General features: G+C 57.6%; 1 protein-coding gene across 1 annotated transcript; it reads right to left on the reverse strand.

Moving 5' to 3' along the window:
• Window positions 1-6,137: 6,137 nt before the first annotated feature.
• On the reverse strand, window positions 6,138-21,907 carry MFNG (MFNG O-fucosylpeptide 3-beta-N-acetylglucosaminyltransferase). The gene is made up of 8 exons (XM_002914534.4): window positions 21,425-21,907; window positions 16,288-16,336; window positions 15,818-15,920; window positions 15,255-15,408; window positions 12,240-12,325; window positions 10,289-10,454; window positions 8,458-8,543; window positions 6,138-7,028 (listed from the first exon to the last, which is right to left on the reverse strand). Exons 1-8 carry the CDS (start codon window positions 21,677-21,679, stop codon window positions 6,962-6,964), a joined length of 966 nt encoding a protein of 321 aa, XP_002914580.1. The 5' UTR covers window positions 21,680-21,907; the 3' UTR covers window positions 6,138-6,961.
• Window positions 21,908-22,127: the final 220 nt, after the last annotated feature.

Below are 22,127 nucleotides of genomic sequence, written 5' to 3' on the forward strand. Positions count from 1 at the left end.
GAGAGACTATGGACTATGAGAAACAAACTGAGGGCCTCAGAGGGGAGGAGGGTGGGGGAATGGGATAGGCTGGTGATGGGTAGTAAGGAGGGCACGTATTGCATGGTGCACTGGGTGTTATGCGCAACTAATGAATCATCGAACTTTACATCGGAATCCGGGGATGTACTGTATGGTGACTAACATAATATAATAAAAAATCATTAAAAAAAAAAAGATGGGGTTCTAGAAGCTTGAGGTGGAAGTTGTATGTCCAAAGCAAGAGAATTTCAGACCTGGAGCATTGAGGGGCAAAAGGTTTATTAGTGAACTTAGAAGTTAAAAACAAAGGGATAATGTGTGCCCCCAAAGATCCTCCAGTTTCCTCCCTGTGTATGTCCCTCATCATACCATCATGTTCTGGAACACCTGCTTGTTTGTTTATGTTTGTTGTATCTCCCTGTATTAGTCAGGATCCAGTAAGCACTGTAAACAAACATCCCAAACCCAGGAGCTCGACTCAACACAAGTTTGTCTCTGGCTCTTCTGACAATTCAGTGCAGCCATTTGACGGACAGACTCCCATGGGGAGATTCTGGGACCTGGGTTCCTCCCATCTCCATGCTCTGCCCTCCCCTCACCCACAGTCGCTACCAGCCAGCCAGCGACGAGGACAGAGCGAGATCCACTCATGTTGTGTGTGTGGCGGGGGGTTACAAGGACAGCACCACCATATTTGGAACTCAGTCACATGGCTACCCTCACTGCAAGGGAGGCTGAAAATGGAGTCCAGCTAAGGGCCAGGAAGAAGGGCCTCTGCCCTACACCCCCAGTATAAGATTCTTGGGTACCAGTTCTCATCCACCTGGTTCATGGTATCTGGCATCATGCCTGGCATAAATTTGGAGTCTATGAGCAAATTAGTGGTGCTTGAGCTGTGTCGTGGGCACTGGGCTGGGTGCCCTGTGCCCAAATACCCTGGAATGGGTGAGGGGGTGTCCTCATTCCCATTTCTCAGATTAGGAAACTAAGGTTCTGGTAGCTGTGCAGCCTGAACAAGGCCATGCAGCTAGTCTGTGCCGGGATCAGGTCTCAGAGCCAGGGAACCTCTGCTACTAGTTGTCTGCTCTTTCCACTCCCCTGGCTGCCTCTCCAGTACACACATTTGCTGACTGGCGTCTGGTTATCTTCAAGGCTGCTCTCCTTTCTAACAATCAATGAACCATGTTTGACAAGCTGTGGGTTCCTTGGGGCAGCAACTATATCTTGCTCATCCCTTTGTGCCCCTTGGCTACCAGCACAGGCCTTGAACACAGTAGGTGCTCAAACCATGTTTGGGGGGATTAATTTGTTCACACCGGCTCAGGCTCCATGCTTTGCTGCTTGCACAGTATGGGGGTCATTTGCAACTTATAAAAGAAATGGAGGGAATATTTATTATATGGCCCCTCCCCGTGCAGTCAGAGCTGTCTCCTACAGCAGGACCGGTGCCTGCCCTGAAACTCACTCCTGAAGCGCAGATGAGGGCTGTGTAACAAGGGGGCCAAGGCCACAGGCGCCACCTCTTCCGCATCAGGGTTAGACCCTGAGCCCCCACCACATACGCACGTGGAATGCCCTGCCCCAGCTAGTCCCAGGAAGGGGAGTGGATGGAGGCTGCTGGGAGGGTTCTGTCCGTGGTGCTGAACTCACCTCAACCCCCACTTCGGTCCCTCACCCAGCGGCAATTTATAGCCTCCTGGGGAACCAGGTGAACATAAGGACTCCCTAGCCCCTTATTTGGTTACTTGGATTCTGAGGATCTAAGATGGGGCCCTGGAATCCCTCTATACCAAGCACCCGAGATTTTAATACAGCCAGCTTGGTAGTGCCCTAAAATGGACTCATTCCTCATTGGTCTTCATGAAGTGTCTGCTATGTGCCCAGCACTGTGCTCGATACTGTGAGCCTCTGCCCTGGGAGAAATTTACAAAGTCATTCAGGAGGAGATGTCGGGAGGCAAGGAGGGAAAGTACTCCCTCTGTTTAATGTGGACACCCTGCTAGGTACAGACTTCACCTTTATCTGAAAAGTAAGTAGGCATCTGAAAACAGTACCCATAACCATAACCAACATCTGTATCTTTCCTTAGGGTCTCCCCTGTCCTATCTGCAAGGCAGTGTGTGGCACATGCTGCTCCTTCTGATTGATCTCCTCACGGCTCAAGAACCAGGTCCATCAACTCACACATCAAGTCTTCCTGATCCCTGCTGCCCTGTAGTCCCCCCAGATTTTAGTCCTTCCTCCTTTTGCCCCATGATCATGTTCCATCATCGTTACAAGATAGGCCATGTTTTCGGTATGTCCCGACTGGGATTTGAGCTCCCTCTTGAGGCTAGGTCTTGCATCTGTGTAACCTCTCACACAGGGATGCCTCCCCTCACCCACCCCCCACCCAGAGGAGGTGAGTGGTAAATTCTTATTGGAGGGATGGCTAGCGGGAGTGGTGAGTGGGCAGAGGAACGTGTCCAATGACTGCGCGCTCAGGGGGCGTGCCACTGGGTTACAAAGCATGCTGGAACATGCTCAGAACCAAAAGAATCAGGGTAGGCCTTGGGGAAACCAGGCAGGAGGCCAAATGTCATTGAGGCAGGGCCAGCTTCCGGTCAAGGTCTTCCTCTCCCTTCTCTGGCTGTTTGGGGAGAACAGGAAGTGGAACCAGACTGCTGCATCTGATGAGAACAGATGTTATCTGGGCCTGAATGTGGGGCATGGAGGAGGGGGCAGGAGAGGGAGAAAGAGAAGGGGGAGGGCCAGAGCCAACAAATGGAATATCCACAGATCCTCTTCATTTAATTTTACTTGTTAGTATGGAAATGTTCAAACACACCCCAAAGTAAAGGGAATAGCATAATGGACCCTCATGTGCCCATAGCCCAGCTTCCACAATCACCCTTATTTTGCTATTCTTATTTCATTCTTCCCCTCATGCTTCTTTTTAAAGAAAATTCCAGACATTATACCATTTCACCCATAAATATTTCAGAATGTATCTCTTACATATGAGAACATTTCTTATTAAAAAAGAACCTGGGGGTGGAGCTGGCTGGCTCAGTCAGAAGAGCGTGCAATTCTTGATCTTGGGGTCATGAGTTCAAGCCCCACCATGAGTACAGACACTACTTAAATAAATAAATAAACTTAAAAAAAAGACCCTCAATATCATTATCACACCTAACAAAATTAACAATTTTTTTTAAGATTTTATTTACTTATTCGAGAGACAGAGAGAGAGTGCACAAACAGGGCAGAGGGAGAGAGACAAGCAGACTCCCAGCCTAGCAGGGAGCCCGATGCAGGGCTCAATCCCAGGACCCTGGGATCATGACCTGAGCCGAAGGCAGATGTGTAACCAGCGGAGCCAACCAGGTGCCCCAAAATGAACAATTTCTTCATACCATCTAATACAAAGTCCATGGTCAAATTTCCTCAATTTTCCCAAAAACACCTTTTCTTGACCATTTATTCAAACCAGGGTCTAAACAAGGCCCATGCATTGCATTTGGTTGCAATGCCTCTCAAATCTCTTACAATCTCTAACGGTCCTTCCTGCCTTCTGTACGCCGTCTTACTTGTTGAAGAAACCATGTCCTTGGGGCGCCTGGGTGGCTCAGCCGTTAAGCGTCTGCCTTCAGCTCAGGTCGTGATCCCAGGGTCCTGGGATCAAGCCCCACATTGGGCTCCCCGCTCAGCAGGAAGCCTGCTTCTCCTTCTCCCTCTCCCCCTCCCCTTCCTGGTGTTCCCTCTCTCGCTGTGTCTCTGTCAAATAAATAAATAAAATCTTAAAAAAAAAAGAAAAAGAAAAAGAAAGAAACCATGTCCTTCATCCTGTAGAATGATCTCCCTGTTGATGTGCTGGGCTGAACCCTCACAGTGTCAGTGAACATGTTCCACTGTCCCCCCATTTCGTGGAAACTGGTATTTAGATCCTGAAGGTTGGCCAGTGTAGGGCCAATGACTCGGGCAAGCGAACTTCCTGGGTGGTGCTCTGTCCTTCCTATTGCATTCCATCAGGGACACTGAAGGTCAGATTTTCCCTTTTGGGGTGACACCAAAAATAATCAGTGTCCCCAGGCCCCCTGGGTGAAACCACCTGGGCATCCACCAGGGGAAACAAAGAGGCCAGTGTACCCACCACCACTGAGCAAGGAGGCTGCTGGGGGGACACCGGTGAGATGGACAGCGGCCCAGACCCGGATGGTGGAGAGGAGGGGATGGCCAATCCAGCACCCTGCCTCCCCCTTTAACAGCCGAGAGAGGCCAGGGGGCTGTTGCTTAATGGCCGGATGGTACCTATGCAGCCTCTCAAACCCGCGCAGCACGCAGCATAGAAGTCACTCTGTCTATTTCACTGGCGGGGCCGGTGAATGGTGACGTAACCTGCCCCAGGGCATAGAGCCAGAGGTGGAAAGGAGAGTAAAACTCTCCTGACCTTCCAGGGTCATCCTGGACTGAGGTGACCACGGCAGACCCAGGTGGCCTCAAGCCTTGGTTCTGACACCTCTAAGCCCAGTGACCCAGACCAAGGGCCTTCTCCCTCTCTGTGCCTCAGTCTCCTCATCTATCAAATGGGAATAATACCTGCTCCGGGGGCACCTCAAGACCAGTACAGGGTGGTCCACCCTTGTCCCTCTCCCCCGCTGCCAGCCCTGCCTGTGGGGCCCACGTGGGTCACCTCCGTCCGGAGTGCAGGCCGCTTCAAACTCTCCCACACAGACAGGCAAAGGGTTAAAACCAGACACCCCCCTTCCTCCATCCCAATTCTGATCCTTGCTGACTCTGCTCCCCCTCCCTACCACAGCTATTCTGGGACAATGGAGGCAGCAGATGGCCCGAGTCCTGTTCCCTCCACCCGACCCCCAGGATCTGGGAACAACCCGCAAATCTGCTGCTGCTGCTTCTAAAAGCGGGCCGGCCGGCAGCCTCCCGCGTACAGGGTGGAGGACAACAGCTGTGGAACACACCAGTCCATCCCCCACCAGGGCTGCAGCAGGGCCAGGGCCACCCCTACTCCGTTCCCGTCCCACAAACCCAGCATTAGCTTAGCCCAGATAGAAAGGAGGCTTTGCAAAAGCCCAAGCAGCCCGACTCTACACTGGACCTGCTGTGTGACCTCAGGCACGTGGCGGTCCCTCTCTGAGCCTCAAGCTCCTCCTTGGAAAACCAGGGCTGAGGCTGCAGTGCTCCGTGGCTCCGGCTGTCCCAGACAGAGATGCCTGAGGGACAAGGTCCTCCAAGGGCCGGAAGGGGTGCGCTCCAAGAAGCCCCCAGCCTTGGCTGCCTGGCTTAGGGCCCCACTCTCCCTCGGGATCTCTGCTCTGTCCTCCCTCCTACTCCCAGCCCAGAGCTCTATGGTGGCCCCAACTTCCCACGTCCCACCCATCCCTAAGCCTCCCCAACCTTGGCGCCAGCATTCCTGGGCTTCTACCATGACCGTTTCATTCATTCAGGCAGCGTCTTGGGGACCTGCGATCCTAGCAGTGATTCATCTCCTATCTGGCAGTCAAACTGCCCCTTTACCTGACACCGGAGGCGGACTCCCTTGGCCACGTCTCCACTCTGCCTCTCCCAATCCTCCGGCTACTCCCGACCCAGGCTCCAAGGGCAGAGAGAAGGAGGAGTCGCTCCCGGCATACTAACGCCTCATGGCGCACAGCCAGTCCCATGTGTGCATGTTGTACACACACGTGTGTGACGTGGGCACCAACACATACATACACCACATGTGTGTAGAAAGGGGACACACCACGCTACACCCGCATGCACACCCTCACACACCCTGGCTCAGCACGACTTGAGCACATGCTAGGAACAGTCCCTGCTCACAGAACCCTTCTTTCTCCGTGCCGGACTCTGTGCGCAGCCCTTCACGAACACGCTTTCATTTCGCCCAGATATCAACCCACGGAGAAGGGGTTCCTTCTTTCCTCTGTAAAATGCGCACACAGGCCAGAAAGGCCGAGTGGATGCTTCAAGGTCATACATACAGCCAGCAAAGGCAGAGCAGGGACATCTCAGGACCCAAATCAACACCAACGTCACCACTGGGACAGGCCGATCTAAGAGCCTGCCCCCGTCAGGAACACATTGGCCGCATGTAACAGAAAACTGGACCAAGGGAGGTTGAAACAAGTCAGGGTTTAATTTTCTTACAGAACCAGATGCCAAAAGGGACATATGTATGTGATTGTCATGGCCTTTCCTTCATGATCACAAGGCAACCGCCCCTGATCCAGACATCACACCCACGTCCGCAGCATGAAGATGGGGTATGGGGCTGCAAAATCTTCCCCAGAAGCCTCACTATTGGTCTGTTTAAGTCACACTGACAGGCTGAGCAAGGGAGGCTAGGAAAGTGAGCAAAGGATCGTCGTGATGGGCTGGAATCCAACATGATCCACCATCTGGGTCTGGGCAAGCTGCCACCCCAAACAAAATGGGATCTGTTAGCAAGGGGTCGGAGCAAGGAGCTGGACACTGGTCAGCAATGACGGTCCCTGCCACAGACCCCGGGCTCTGCCCTTATTCCACCTGGGTCCCCTCAGCGGTTGGGGATCCAGCCAAGGGAGCCAGGAGTGGGTGGCCCAGTGCTTGACCCTAGGGGAATGACAGAGACCAGACCTGGGGGTGGAGTCCAGACCCCACCCGAAGGCCCCCCTAGGCTTATTCAATTCAGCCACCCAAGGCCCATAGAAGCCCAGCCCCTGGGGCCTCTCTGGCCCTCCCCTGGGGCACCTGTTCTCTGGGCTGTCCAAAACCCACTCCCAGGGGCCTAGGACGCTTTCACCGCCAGCCACCATCCAATCCTGGGCTGACCCACCACTCAAGAGGCCCTGCCAAGGACTCCCTACCAAAGGGCGCTTGCCACAAGTCCCCAGGGCCTCCTGGGGAGCCCAAGGACAACCAGAAGCCTCAGCCCCAACTTGGCCCAGCAGTTCAGGGTTCATCTGGCCATCAGCTGTGGGCACCAAGGAGTATCTGGGTAGAGGAGACAATGGAGGGAACGGAACCTGTGGAGAGACCAGAAATGGACAAGATGGTCACCCCGACTCCCATGCTCACTCCACGGGCGCCTGGGGAGCCCATGTCACAGAGACAGTTTGGAGCAGAATTTGACCCCCTCAGCACTATTAAAACTTATGGCCAGATCATTCTTTGTTGTGGGGTGTCCTGTGCATTGCTGGATGTTTAGCAGAACCCCTGGATTCTACCCGCGAGATGCCAGTAGAAACCCCCTGAGCTGTCACAATCAAAAATGTCTCCAGAATTTCCAGATGTCCCTGGGGTGGGGGTGGGGGTGGGGGGTGGCTCCTTATGGAAACCACCAGTTTCCATACTTCCAGACTTCAAAGGCCAGAGATGCCACAAAGAGATCCCAACTGAGGCCAGACTATCCGATCACATGTATCTAAGTCCCCAGTCAGCTCCAGCCCTATTAAGCAGGAACTTTTAGATTCTAGAATCTTCAGGCTCAGAGAGAATCTCACATCTTAAACCCTCTTGGCAGTCTAGCCATAGCTTATGCCCTTGCACTGATGGGGAGCTCACCCGATTAGAAGGGGGTTCCTTTCATCTTAGAAATGTGAATTTTTTTCCTATATTGAGCCAAACTCTGTCTCCTTGTAATGTCTAAGTTGTTCAATGCAGCCCTGCCCCAGGGCCCCTTAAACAGTCGTGAGCTCTCTGCCCCAGACAGACAGCTCTGCAGAACTTCAGAGCCAGGAGTCCTGGTTCCCCCAAGGGTTCCATACTCCAGATAAAAGCGAAGGCCAGACAGAGCCCACAGGGCCTTGGGGAGTCTCCTGCCCCCTCTCTCCCTGCATCTCAGCCACAATGGCTGCTGCCACTTCCTTCAGCGGGCCTGTCCTCCCACCACAGCGTGGCACAGGCTGCCGTCTGGATGCTCTACGGCCGCTGGGCCCAAGCCAAACAGCCCCAGCCTCCCCGTGGCCTGTGTGGGGGCAGAACCAGAAGATGCCGAGGCGCCATGTTAGCCTCCTTCCCAACCATTTACCCACTGAAAAGAACCACTGAGGAGTGTCAGAGAAACGGAGAGCCTACAAAAGCTCAAATAAAAACTTCCCATCGGGGCCTGAAGTTCTTCCATTAGAGCATGGCCTTTGCTCAGTGAAGACACTTCAGTGTTCCAGGGGCTCCTGAAGAGTCCCAGAGGATCAGGGCCGGGAGAGCCCTTCAGATCCATGACACCCAGCCTCCCTATGTTACAAATGGGGAGGCTGAGGCTCAGAGAGAGCAAGGTATTCACCCAAGGTCACACAGCAATCCTGGGGCAGGGCAGAGACTGAAATCCACTCCCTGCATTCCCGGCTCTGTGCTGCGAGCCACCAGGGCCTTCCCTCCCTCCAGGTTCCCCTATGTTTAGACGCCTGGACTCAGCCCCCACTCCTCCGATCCTACAGTTTGAGCCCCCAGACTCACCTGGATGGGTCCTCCTCAGGGGAGAAGGGGCCTTGTAGCTTAATGACATTGAGCTTCCCCTCAAAGACGCCATAGCTGAGGGTGACCTGGGCAGAGAAAAGCGGAGAAGAAAGTGAAGGTTGGCAGGGTGGCCCACTGGGGACCCCACAAAGGCTCGGTGTTTGGGCAGAAGCAGGGAAGGCCCATAAGGCATTCAGAGGGGCGCAGGGAGCCTGCCTCGGCACCTGAAATTCCACCATAGCGCTCATGGAGGAGCCCACCCCACTCCGCAAGGCACTTCAAGCTTGTGGGACACTGTCGTGCCCAGACCCTGTTTGCATCCCCAGTGTCCACCTTATCTGAGAGTTGGAACGAGTCCCTTGCCTACAGACCAGGAAACTGAGTCTTGAGAGAGGAAAGCACCCTTCCAGTAAACTCCATGACTGGACAGAGGTTTCTTGAGACTCATGTGAGGGCTTGCCTCTCCGTCTCCACCCGGAGCCTTGGGTTACTCTCCATGCAATGAGGATGTGGGATAATGCCCCTGGTCGAGAGGCAGCTGACCACAGTGATTAAAGACTGTGGGCACAGGGGTCACCCGGGCAGGGTTCAAATCCCCCTCTGCCTTAGGTTAACTATGCCATGGTTAGTTCAGCCCTCTGGGCCTCAGTTTCCCTATCTACAGAATGGGAATGTTAGTGCTGGTCTCATGCAAATGTTGGAAGGAACCAGGCAGTTAAAGCAGACCGAGGCACAGCATGGTGCCTGATGTGATGGGTATTCTGAAAATCCCAGCCATTGGGGTACCTGGTTTTGGCTGCCCAAAATCTGCCCCCCTTCCCTGGCTTCAGGCCCTGCGGTCTTCTTGGGGCCAACCCTGCACCCCAGTTCCAGGCCTGGCCAATCAACACTGACTCTTGGCCCGGGTAGGAGACAGGTCATATGACATAAGCAGGCCTTCCAACCCGATGAGTCCCAGCCCTGGGATGCCACCAAAGGAGGGGCTCTCCTCCTGTGGGTGGGGTGGAAACCTGGAGCTGCCATCTTGCCCGCCGGAGGGGTGAGCCAGCCTGAGGTTGAGCCCAATGTCAGGGAAGACAGACCGGAGTGGGGGACAGTCTGAGCACGCAGACGCAGCCAGAATTAGCAAGCCAGCCCCCAGGTTCTCAGGCTCATGAGCCCCTACGTGTCCTTGTTTGTTCGACCAGTCTGTGTTGCATTTGTGTCCCTTGCTATCAAAGGGTTCTGACTCGCCCTGAGGTTGGACGATCCCAGGGGCCTTCCCAGCCAGGATCCCCTACAGGACTGGCCACCCACGAGTAGGAGAGCCACGTGTGCAAGGCAGAGCCAGCTGGAACTCCGTGGAATCGTTGCTTGCCAGGTGGTAGAACGGGGTCCCCCTCCCCCAGCCAGACACTATTCCCGAGGTTTCCCACCAAGCACCTGCCCTCTCCCAGCAACATCTAGGTTGGGAAGAAAGCAGGGGGGCAGCGGGCAGGTGAGCTTTGATGAAGGCGGGACAACCGACAGGCCTAGTCGGAAAGGGCAGGCCTGACCCCTATGGAGGGATGTGGGGGGATGGAAGACTGAAGAAGGAACAGAGGGAGGGGACGGTCTGAACCTGAGGCAAGCTTTGCCTGGTCCGTGCAGGCCACTCCAGCTGGCGTTCGGGGACCAGACCAAAACGTTTGAGCAACACAAACGCTAACCCTTGAGGGCTGGAGGTGGAGAGGGCTGAGTCACTGTAGGCCGGTCTGAAGGTCCTTTCCCACCTTGGGCCTCAGTTTCCCCAACAGTAGGAGATAGCCACCCCCCCAAGCACCACTCCCCCATTGCCCTGGGACCAGCTCACCTGCTCTGGGAGCTGGGCAGCCCCCAGCAGCTGCAGGGTCTCCAGGTGGGAGTGGAAGAGGGGGCTGGGCTGCAGGCGGCCGCCTAGCTTGCACTCGACGATGTAACCCACAGTGCAGTCGTCAGGCAACCGGATGAGGGCGGACGTTTCCACGAAGCGGGAGCCACTGAGAGACAGACCCCCGCTGTGGCCGCTGGTGCAGACCCTCAGCACCCAGAGCTCCCCCTGCCTCCCGGAAGGCCCTCCCCTCCCTCCACCGGGGCCAGGGGAGTGGGGGGCAGGGGTAGAGCAGAGCTTCAGCTCCAGCATCTGCCTCCTGAGCCCTGGGTGACTTCGGGCAAGCCACAGACCAGGGGAGTCTCAGCGTCCTCTTCTGTGAATGGGCATGATAATGTCCCTGCCCTCATGGGGCTCTTGTGAAGATTAAGTGGAAGAAGGGCAAGAGGAAGCCCTTCCTAAATGTATCCCTTCCTTTCTTTACAGTCATTCACTCATTCATTCGTTGCTGAGCTCAAGAGGCCACCCGGCACCGTGAGACCGTGCCAGGGCTGTGGAGACAGAGATGGGAAAGAAAAGCTTCCTTCCCTCGACAGCAGCCCCCATTCTGAGGGGAAACAAACGAACAGGTCATGTCAGAGTAGGACTGGCACTAAGTCAGAGGGAAGCATGGAGCCTGGGAGACACAGGGAGGGTAAGGGGGGCTTCCCAGAGGAGGTGGCCGTCTTTTGTTTTGCTTTTTATTTAATCGTGACAATGGCAGGCTTTAAATGGAGTCTTACAGGACGTGCTGGAGTCAGCCAGATGCGGAGGAGGGAAGGGGCAGTGTCCCTGGGAGGGGCATCACCGGACTGCATACCCCACGAACACCCCTGGGGGCCAGGCTGGCAGGCTGCCCCGCTGCACAGAAGGCCTGACTGAGGCACCCAGTGGGTGCAGAAACCTGGCCTTCCGTCCCCATCCCAGGCTGTGCCCGAGGGTTGCCCCTGCCCAAGGCGGGTACCTTTTCCAATTCACACAAATATACCATACAGGTGGGAAGAAGACCAGATGGGGGCACCCGGCACAGGGAGGACCCCAGTCACGTGTACACGTCTGCTGTGGACAAGCCCTAGGACGGCATTACCATTCCCAACCAGGGCCCGAGGTCCCCCCTGGAGGACCCCCCCCCATCCAGGTCAGAGCAGGCCAGGGTGGTGTAGTGGCAAAGCAGGTAGGCCCCGGAGCCAAACCCAGCAGCTGAGTGACCTCGGACCTGGGTGGCCTTGGACCAGTCACTTGCCCAACCTCTCACACCTCAGTCTCATTAGCTGTGGAAACAAGGCTGACACACTGGCCTGGCTCAGAGTCAGCCTCCAATACAAGGTAGCGACACAGGTGCTGCTGGTAATAACAACAGCCTGTCCAGGCAGACCTCAAGAGGCCAGGCCTTTGCCCCTTCCTCTCTAGAATACCAGTACCCTCATCCCATAATGGGGGCTTCTACCAACCCCAGGAACTCCTTCATTCGGGGGCCTCTAGGGCCATCCCAGTTCAAAGGCCACCTCTTCCAGGAAGCCTTCCTCCTGTCCCCAAGCAGAAGGCCCTACTTCCCTCCTCTGAATACTCTACACTTGGCCTTCACCTCCCCTGTGACACCGGGGACTGGGTGCCAGCCTAAACAGTTTCCCATTTCACCCTCATGCCAACCATTAGCTATCATATTATCGGGTCCATTTTACAGATGGGGGCACTGAGGCTCCCAGAGATTACACGACTCGCCTGTGTGTGGCAGAGTGCACTGAGGGCAGGACGGCAGGTGGCTTGCTCACCACTAACTGTAACTCTGTGACACAGCATGAATGAGAAGCAGTTTCTCCCGAGCTCACTCTCAAGCCCTTCCTGCTGCGAAGCCCCCCCCACACACACACACCAGGCCTTACTCTCCCCCACCCGCCTGTGGGGCTTTGCTTACCTGGCCCACGGGGCCATCTTCAAAGCCAGTTGGCGGTTGATGCAGAAACCAGCACCCCCCGTGGCAAACCAGAACTGTACCAGCCTCTGGGAAGAGAGGTGGGGAGGGCCAAGGGGCAGGGTGAGACTGGGGGTGGGGGCCACGGCCGGGCCACCCCTGACCCCCAACCACATGGCTTAAAACCTTTTTATTTCACCTTTCACTAAAGTCTTGCTACAGTCTGACACTACTACACCCATTTTATAGACAAGAAAACGGAGGCCCAAAGTCACATGACTAATTAAGAGTGATGGGGTCACCAATTAGACCCCAGTCTGGCTGGATTTCAGTTAAAGAGAATATGAATCCGATTTGTCCGCCTAGCGCCTTACCCCTTTCCCCAGAGAAATGTCTCTACCTCACCCGAGGTGGTTCAGGGCCGGCTGCCAAACACAGCACCTGCTCCCCTGGGCCGCAGAGGTGGGCAGGTGCCCCCGGAAGGGTGGATCACCAGGCCACACCCCCTGGCCCAGTGATTGGCTCAGTGATGGGCACATGACTTAGGCCAGCCAATCCGAGTTCCTCCCTGAACTCCATGTGTTCCCTGGGAGGAAGAGACGCTTTCTGCAGGGTCACCAGGCTTGGGGACGGTAGTCCTAAAGCCACCAATACCAAGCCACCTGCACTGGCCTCACCACTTCCAGCTCCTGGGACTGAGAAAGCTTTTCTGCACAAGGAGAAAATGAGGCCTCTAACGAAGTAAAGAGAGGACCGACAGGCCTGTGAGCCCCCAAGGCCAGCAAACCCCTCAACATCTCAATCTCAGGAACCGATAACCTCCCTTGGGGTTTAAATAACTCTGCCCCCGCCTCCTCTGTGAGGCCCCGTGAAGTCACAACTCATGAATTTCTCTAAGGCTTTTGGCAAACACTGCTCCCTTTCAGCTGTACTATCTCTTGACCCACAAGTTCCCTACGGTTACCTTCTCCCAAGTATACAGTTGGTGCTTAATTGATGCACGTTGCATGGGGTTGGGTTATCTCCCATGACGCAGCAGTGAGAAGAACCCGGGGCAGAAAGCTGGAAAGCCCGACTCTGGGGCCTCAGCCTCCTCCACTGCCCAGCTGTGTAACCTTGAGAAAGTCGCTGCTCCCCTCTGGGCCTCAGATTTGTCACCTGTGAGCACCTCTGCTTCTGTGTTGCTGGCCCTGTGTCCTCCTCCTAAAGACCTCTATGAGCCACTTCTGGAAATGCCACCCTCTTAGATAGAGGTCGGGCCTCTAAGCAGAATGAACGGGTTCTTAAGGGTCTGACACACAGCAGGTGCCCCATGAATGCTTGTTTAATGACCTGCGGGTCCAGGGCTTCTGCTCCCAGATAACTGAAGGAACGACAGCAGTAACAGAAGTGCCTAATCCCGAGCACTGATGTGCACGTCCTGTGCCACAGAGGAGGTGACGGGGTGCAGAGAAGGGAGGTCACTAGCCTGAGATCCCAGAGCTGGGACTGAGCCTGAGCCGGAACTCTTGCCCCCCGTTTGCTTTCCCCCCTACACCACATAGCCCAGGGGGTACCCCAGAATCCAAACAGGCTGGGACACTCTGGGGCAGAGTCTAGGGATCCCACCGGTGGACTGTGTGCAAGGAGGGGATTAGTGCCCATGGTGGGGACGGGGCCTGCGTGGGCCCAGCAGGTGCCGAACCTGCCCAGGAAGCAGGAGGCCCCAAGACGAAGGCAGAGCTCGACTGGGTACCGACTGCTGACATTTTCTAGTGTCACACGCTAGGTCCTATTCCAAGCACTTGGGCAGGGGACCTCATTTAATTGTTCCCTTTTGTGCTCACAACCATCCTGTTATGTGGGGACGGTTATCACCATTTGGCCGATAAGGAAACTAAGGCCCAGAAAGCTGGGGTGACTTGAGCAAAGGTCAGGAAGCCAGGAGGTGGCAGAACAGGCACGTGAAGCCAGGGAGCCGGGCTCCAGAGCAGCGTTCTCACCACGCACGTGGCGGTGTGGGGGCCTGGGGCACCCCTCACTCACCTAGAGTCGACTCACGCACACCCCCCCCAGGGCCCAGGAGGATTTAATTAGGGCTCAGAGGCCGATTAGCCGCTGATAATTAAGGTTGTGTGTTTCCTGCTCTTGGTTTCCCTAATGAAGCAGATGGTGAGCCGGGAAGGCAGACATCCCCACGGCGGGGCCCAGCTCCTGCTCCACGTGCTGCCTCTAGGGAGGTGGACCCCCTGACTAGCCTTCTCCCTGGGGCCAAGGGAGCCCCCTAGGGGCCTGGGCCACACCAACACCGGAAGCCTGGTGTGTCCTGGAGACCAGGAGAGAACCATGCTATGTACTTACACTACAAAATTCTGCCCTGTTTATCTGAAGTCCAATTTCACTATTATCCTGTTTGGGGGGTTATTTGCTTCCTAAATCTCACAGCCCTCATTAGCGTCCATCTAGGTCTGGAGCTGAAGCTGGTGCTGGGGACCCCATTGTGCCAGGTGTCACTATTTCGTTGCGGGTCAGTGAAGTCTGGAGGAAGGAGGGGTGCGGAGGGGAGGGGAGTGCTCAGGGGCTTGGGGGCAGGGCAATTTACCACGCGGCCCAGCAGTCTCCGGCATTTGAACAGCCGGTACAGTTACATGACAATACCAGGGGCTAGGAGCCCTGCCATGGAGTCAGGCAGCCTCAGCTCACCGCCCCCCCCAACACACACACCCCTGCCTCCACTCCCCTGTGTGACCAGAACGAGCCCCTGCTCCTCAGTGACTGAGGCCCTACTATGTGCCGGAGTCTGCGCCTCACCTGCTTTATCTCAGTCTCCCCATTTCACAGAGAAGACAGGATCCGCGGCTAAGTCACCACCCCACACACACAGCAAGGAGACCAAATATGAAAGCCAAAGAACCCACCTGACTCCACAGGGCCGTGGCCCCGCCCCCCACCTGGCCCCGCCCCTGCCTGGCTCCGCCCCCCGCATGGCCACAGCTGACGCCCCTGGCCAATGCACGAAGGAGGAAGGAAGGGACCTACCGTGCGGTTGTGGGGCCTTGGCTCAGAAGCGCGGATAGGCCGGTTCAGGCTGGGCCGGCCTACGTAGACGTCTTGAGTCTGAGGAAAGGCTTTCAGCAGCTTCAGCAGTGCCCTTGGGTTCACATAGTTGTCGTCATCCACGTGGCAGAACCACCTGTGGGGACAGAAGGGGGATGGTAAGCTTGGAGGAGGGTTCCCAAGGGCTGCCAGCTAGCCAGACTCCCCCTGTGCCCCCATAACCAGCCAGCAAAATGAGGCAGTGAGAGTAGCTAACACGGAAGGCCCAGGCTCTGAGCCAGACAGCATCTTGTGTGAGCGCCTGAGGAAAGTGTGCCCACTTAACAGGTGGGGACCGCGGCTCAGAAAGGTTCAGACACTTGCCCAAGGTCACACAGTCAGTAAATGGCGAGACTAGAACCCAGACCGTCTGCCCAGACACAGACCCCAGGAGGCTCTTACATGATTAAATTCACAGGACCGAGCCGACTTCACTTTTTTGACACAACACCCCATTCAGGAACTAGACCGAGACACCCTGCCCCCAGAGACCCAGGTGCACTCACCGCAGCCCACTGGCCAAGAAGGTGTCAAACTCAGCAGCCATCTTGCAGGACAGGGCAGGGTGGCTGTGCTCAGCAGAACAGTTGGTGACCACGAGGTGGGACCCTGGAGACGTGGGGACAAGTCAGGGGACCCTGCCCAGGTCCTCCCCACAGCCCTGCACACTGTTGAGAATGCAGAGCAAGATCTCAGCCTAGAGTGGCCCACCCATTCCCATTTTACACAAGGGGAAACTGAGGCCAGGAAGGGCTGACCCTCCCAGGACCCCAGGAGTCCAGGGTGCTGTCCAGGACAGCCCCTCCTCAGACCCACACCCATCTCCAGGAAAGAAGCCTGTTCCCCTCCTGGGCAGAGGGGAATCCCCACATGCCAACAGAAGGCAGCCCCGTTTCCTGGGGACCCCAGGCCAGGGGACAGCCACCCCAGCTTTGCATGGAAACAGCTAAGGGGCCCCCAGCCCACCCAGGGTTACCCAGTCTCTCCTGGAGGGCTTCCTCTGGGCTGTCGGTGAAGACAAACGTCTAAAAAGGAGAAAGAGGAGTCAGGACCCAAGTCGGCCAAGGCCAGCCCCCACAGCCACGCCCCTGCTGAAGCACCTGCCCAGAGCTCTGTCCTCCATCAGTGACAGACACACCCCCTCCCAACATCCTCACAGACTGCTTTCAGACACCATGACTTTCTCAGCTCCCGCCCTTACAAGACACACAACACAGCCTCACAGCGCACACCAGCCACCGTGGCACTTGCACGAGTGCCCTTGCACACCAGCGCCCGTGGGGACCTCCCAGAGTCACACCCTCTTCTATCCCACACACGTACACACACTGCAGTCTCACCTGGCCTCTCGATCACCACACTTACACAACCCAAGACACTTTGTCAGGAGACAGACTCTGTGGAAAGACCCACACCCTGGGACACAGAGCCACACAGCTCCCTGGGCAGGTGCAGGGTCCTTACGCATCTCAAGACATTTTACATCGTGATCCAACCCCAGCTCCCCCAGATTGCCGAAGCAGACCACCAGCAGCTTGCACACTCCTGGTCCCCGGCGACCTCCCCGAACCTCAAGACAGGTGACCCGTTCCCCTCGCAGATGGCAAAACTCAGGCTAAGGGACAGGCTACGGTTGTGGAGTTGGCAACTGCCGAGCTGGGATTTGGACCCGCAGGCCTCAGACCTCTCCTCGCCACCCCCCCGGGCAGGTAGAGACCACTCAAGCCCTAGATAAATTGAACACAAACTGAATGAGAGACAAATGAGAGGCAGCTTGTGGCAAGACAGACCCACAGCCGGGAGACCCGTCTAACCCCCATTCCACACCGTGCCCAGCACATGCGCCATTCTCTGCCTGGACAGGTCCTCTCGTCTGCCAAGCGCAGTGAGAGCTTCCTCTGACCCTTAGGTGGCCCTGCCCAAGGCCTGGACAATTTTGAATTCTTTCCAAGTGAGGACAAAGGAGAAAGCATCCCACCTGTTTAAAGGCCCTCACCGTCCTCATCCCTCACTCTGGCCATCCCGGGGCTGGCCCTGCCTCCTTCCAGACTCAGGGCCTCCAACTGCATGCCCCTCCCTGCTCAGCCACGAACTTCTCCCTGGTTTTCAGGAACCAGCCCTTCAGATCAGATCAGCCCCTGCTTTGAGCCTCAGTTTACCCGGCTGGAGAATGGGGAGTAGTGGTAGCTGTGACAATAAAGTGAGATAATGTGAGAAAGAAGAATAAAGAGATGGCAGCGAAGTCAGGCTCTGCTTCTTATCTCGGTGGAAACTGAGGCACCGGAGGCCAGAAGCCAGGGTTGGGCACAGGAAGGGGCACGAGGGAATGAGTTCTGTCTCCCCAGGGCCCATAACCATGGGCCTTCTGAGCCACTATCTTTCAATGGATTAGCCCAAGACCTTCAGATCTGTTTTCCTGCCAGGACCAGAATCAGATCAGACCCATACCCACCACCCCTCCGAGCACCTTCTGTGGCTCCCTACTGCCCTCGGGATAAAGGCCAGCCTCCTAAGTGTGGTCATGAGGGGCCACCCAGCCCCTGTGCCTGATGCAGCCTATCTCACCACTTCCTGCCCCACCCCTTCTCTTAAATCCAAAGGACTTTCAGTTCCCCAAATGTGCCACACACATGCACACCCCTCTGAGCCTTTGCACACGCTGTGCCCGTTTCTTGCCTCCTAACTCCTCGTTCAGTCATCACCTCCTCCAGGAAGCCTTCCCTGACGCCCCTCCCATGTGCCCCTCAGCCACCTGTTCCTCCTGACGTGGTCCGGTCTGATTTACCTCCCTGTCCCAGCAGCCGCCTCACCTGCAAGAGGCTTGGGCACCACCCACCTTCTGAGCCCCCCTCCCTGGGGTGTGTCTCCCCCCTTCTGATTTAGCTAACACTGGAGGTCCCTGGATATGGCTCAGAAAGCGTGGGCGGTCCGACACTGGCCGTCTTCTCGGTCCCGTCCACTGCCTCACAGCTTTCGGCACTGTCGAGAACCATCAAACCCCACAGCAGCCACAACTTCTCCCCAGGGGGCCTAACGGGTACCTCAGACTCAGTGCCCCAGCTCCCCTCCCAGACCTGTGCTCCTCTGGGCGCTCCCCATCTTGCTGGGACCCGACACCTTGGGGTCACCATGCCTCCTCTCTTTCTTTCACACCCCACACCCACCCAAACTTCAAACCACTGAGGATGTGACCTCTTCACAGCAGCGTCCATGGCCACCGGTGGCCCAGCCCCTCCCTGGTCATCTCCTGCCGGCTTGGCTGTAGTCACCTTTGCCCTGGTCTCCCTGCGCTGTCCTGCCCCCACCCCAAGCCTGTTTTCAACACAGCCCCCAAGGAGCCAGGGAAATAAATCAGGCCTTTCTTGCCCTGCTCCCTGGCAAACGTTGGCCACCAAACAGCCACCAGAGAGTGGACCTCTCTGAAATTTGGAGCGTGGGCCAAATGGGCCAGGGCATGTTTGCTGATGGAGGAATAAGCCCGAGTCAGTGGGGGAAGGGGGAAGGAGGGGGTCCCGCAGCAGGGCTGGGGGCTGGGCGGGGCGCATGGGGCTGGTGTTCCCGTCCCTGGGAACCCTGAGATTGGCACAGAGCAGTAGGCAGAGTTTCCTCTGAGCCAAGAGCTGCATTTAATTTAAGGAGGAGACTCTGACAATGGTTAAAACCTCACAGGAAAACAAAAGGACAGGCAGCCCGCTGGGGTCAGGGGAGGGGGGGCTGGGGCCCATCTGCTGAAGAGGAGGGAAGATGTGGGGCGGGTACTGCTGCCCCTACCCCCCACCCACCAACTTCGAGGGGCCTGTGGGGAAGGAAAAGCCTCCCCCACGGATCACAAAAACGGGCCTCCCCCAGCCCGCCCCCTCTGCCTGGGACAAAGGCCACGCGAGCCCCAGCCTGCCGCCACAAAGGCCCACCTGCCACCCGGCCGCCCTTAACCAGCTGGGGCGGGCGCCGAGCCCTGGAGTTAACCAGCTCAGGCCCGCTCCTGATGGCAGAGCTGAGAGAGGCTCCGAGAGCCTCCTGTCCTGTGCAGATGGGGAAACTGAGGGCTGAAACAGGGAGGGCCTTGGCCAAGGTCACAGAGAGAGATGGGCCACAGGGTAGAGACTAAGGGGCCCCAGACGCAGTGCGGTAAAAATGTGTCTCCCTGCCTCCCCTCCTCTTCCTCAGTGTGAGCACCCTTCTTTTTTCTCAACTCTGCATTAAGGACCAGGCTTCTCGACTCCGCCCCTCGTGCTGGGGGTGCAGGGGTGTTGCGCAATGAAGCGAATTCATCTCCTACGTCCGCTTCACGGTGCTCGGTTTCCGCGCCTGTAAAACAGGACTAACGCTACGTCCCACTCGGGGCTGTTGTGCGGGTTAAACGGAGTGAGGCATCCGATGGGCACCCCCGGGTGCTGGCACCTGGCAGCTGCTCCCTCTGACTGCCTCGCTGGCCCGGGGGCCTGGGGGATTGGGCTCGAGGCACGGAGTATGTGGCTGTTTCCTCTCCTTTGCTGACCTGGTCCTGCCAGGCCCACCCAGGCTGGAGGCCCGAAGACCCTCTCCGGTAGCCCAGCGACAAGGTAGCTCTGGGATCCTGGGTCTCAGCAGAGAAAGAAGGGCCCTAGCTGGGAGGAGGGGACTGGGTCCCCCAGGGCTCTGCGCCCCAGGTCTTTGTGGTGCCGCTGACAAGCACTTCCTCCCTCTGGCCTCAGTTTCCTCATCCGGGGCGAGGGCACCGCCATAGTGATCAAGACAAGGCAGGAAGGGGCCTCAGACCACGTGAGGCCGGCTCCCGGGTATAGACGCAGCACCATAAACAGGAAGGTCTGAGGGGAGGGCCAGGCTCGGCAGCTTCCGCAGGAGGAACCAAAATCTCCCCAAGATGAGAAGCTAAGGGGGTAGCCCCAGGGAAAGACCTGGGTGCTGGGGTCCCCCTGGAGAAAGGGTTAAATAGGGTGCTAGGACCTCATGGTCAGGAAACCGGGGACTGGGGGTGCCCTTTCCCCAGAAGGCCCTGGGCTCCTGCAGGCATCACCTCCCCTGCTCTTCGGTCTCCCAGGAGCCCCCAACCCCCTCCAAAGGCTCAGTCACTTCCTCCCACTGAGCCAGTCGCCACAATAGGGAGTGTGTGTGTGTAAACTTGCCCCTTCACCTCCCCCAGAGATGGTTTCCAACACCCAGAAATCACTGACTTTGCTTGGGGAGGGCACTGGGTCTGGGGAGGGCAAGAACCAGAGGGACTCAGCTTGTCCCCAGAAAGACATAAGCCACACGCCCCTGTCATGCACACACCTCTTGTCATAGTCTGTCTAACGCGGACACTTTGGCTCCATGCAGACGCACCCACGTGCACACACACACACATACACACACACGATCCCACATGCTGGGCAGACCTCTACCCTAACCTCTCCCCGCCATCACTCAGCCACCACCCTCACTGCCTTCCTCCCCTGCTCCATCCCAAACTGCCCCACAGGAAAGGAGCACAGGAGATGAGGGGCCACCGCCCTGGGCCTGCCCTGGGCTGCAGCCACACAGGGGCAGGGGCTGTCAGGAATTCTGAAAGGATGCCCCCTGCCCCGCCCCCCTCCCCCGAACAGGTCCTCCCCAAGACCTTCCCATCCTCAGCGTCCTCAGCGGCTCAGCCCCTGTTCTCCGCCCTCACAGCCAGGGCAGTGGGACAGCAGCCGGGACCTGGGCTGGGGGCAGCCTGGCCTGAGCACACGTCTAAGTCAGGACCTCTCAGAGGCCTTCACCCCAGCCTCCCGGCACCACCCCCCCAGTCCCCATGGCCAGGCTGGGCAAAAATGGGCAGAAGCAAAGCCTGTGCTAGAACAGCCAGGGACGAGAGGAACCCCCAGAAGGGACTGGGAGCCTGGGGCAGGGGCTCTGCCTGGCCCCTGAAAGGCATGGAGTAGGGGACCTGAGGAGCACCTGGCTGCGGGGCCAGTGAGGGGTTCAGGCAGGGCCTCAGGAGCCCCTGGTCCCAGGAGGAAGGAGGAGTGGGAAGACAAGCCCAGATTGGGCAGGTGGGCAGGCAGCTTCTCCCTGGAGGCCGCCAGGGAGAAGTTCCCTGGGTCCCTCAGGCCGGGGCCCACTCCTGGGGCCCACAGTTGCCCATTTGTCACCTGTTCCCTGGTCCTGGAGACCCACGTGTCCAGCAGCAGCTCCAGGCGGGAGCGGTGGAAGGCTCGGGTCGTCTTGACTGCAATGAAGACATCGTGCAGCCGCAGCTTGGGGGACAGAGGGCTTGGCGGGCTCAGCCCGGGGGTCTCCCGCACACCCTGTGGGGACAGGCTCGAGTGGTACCGTAAGGAGAGGAGCCCCATGCACAGAAGGGTGAGGAGGGCTCCGGCCAGGCCCCGGAGGAGGCGGCACTGCATTGGCCCTGGGACCCCAGACAGCTCAGCCCCCAAAGCCCAGTCAGACAGGGAGGGGAGGCTGGTTCCGCGGGGGCCCCGGCCAAGGCACAAGTCTGGTAGGCATCGGGGGCAGGCGAGGAGGGGAGAGATGGGAGCTGGTGCTCAGGCCACGGAGGCCGAGCCCCGGCAGCCTCGCTGCCGCCAGCCCTCCACCTGCTCCCGCCGCGCTCGGCCGGCCGGGCTCTGGGACGCCTGGCCCCGCCCCTGCCTCCAGCGCAGCCCGAGGGGCGGGGCCGGCCCCAGGGAGCCCCAGAGGTGGCTGGAACAGGCTCTGCTGAAGGGACAGCCCCTGCCCAGGCCGGCCAGCTGCTGCAGTGGGGGTGGGGACAACAACAAACCCTCCGTGCCCCATGGAAGGAAGGGGCCTTCCAGCCTCCTGACTCCCCAGAGACTGTCAGCTCAGCATTCA

Source organism: Ailuropoda melanoleuca, chromosome 15 (assembly GCF_002007445.2).
Source record: "Ailuropoda melanoleuca isolate Jingjing chromosome 15, ASM200744v2, whole genome shotgun sequence".
NCBI classification, from domain to species: domain Eukaryota; kingdom Metazoa; phylum Chordata; class Mammalia; order Carnivora; family Ursidae; genus Ailuropoda; species Ailuropoda melanoleuca.

Coding starts and splice junctions, on each gene's coding strand:
- MFNG (XM_002914534.4), bottom strand. CDS start 21,679: ATGCAGTGCCGCCTCCTCCGGGGCCTGGCCGGAGCCCTCCTCACCCTT. Junction 12,326..15,254: donor CAAGGCCCCACAACCGCACG/GTAGGTCCCTTC, acceptor CTCTCTTCCCAG/AGGCTGGTACAGTTCTGGTT. Junction 10,455..12,239: donor AAGATGGCCCCGTGGGCCAG/GTAAGCAAAGCC, acceptor TCTGTCTCTCAG/TGGCTCCCGCTTCGTGGAAA.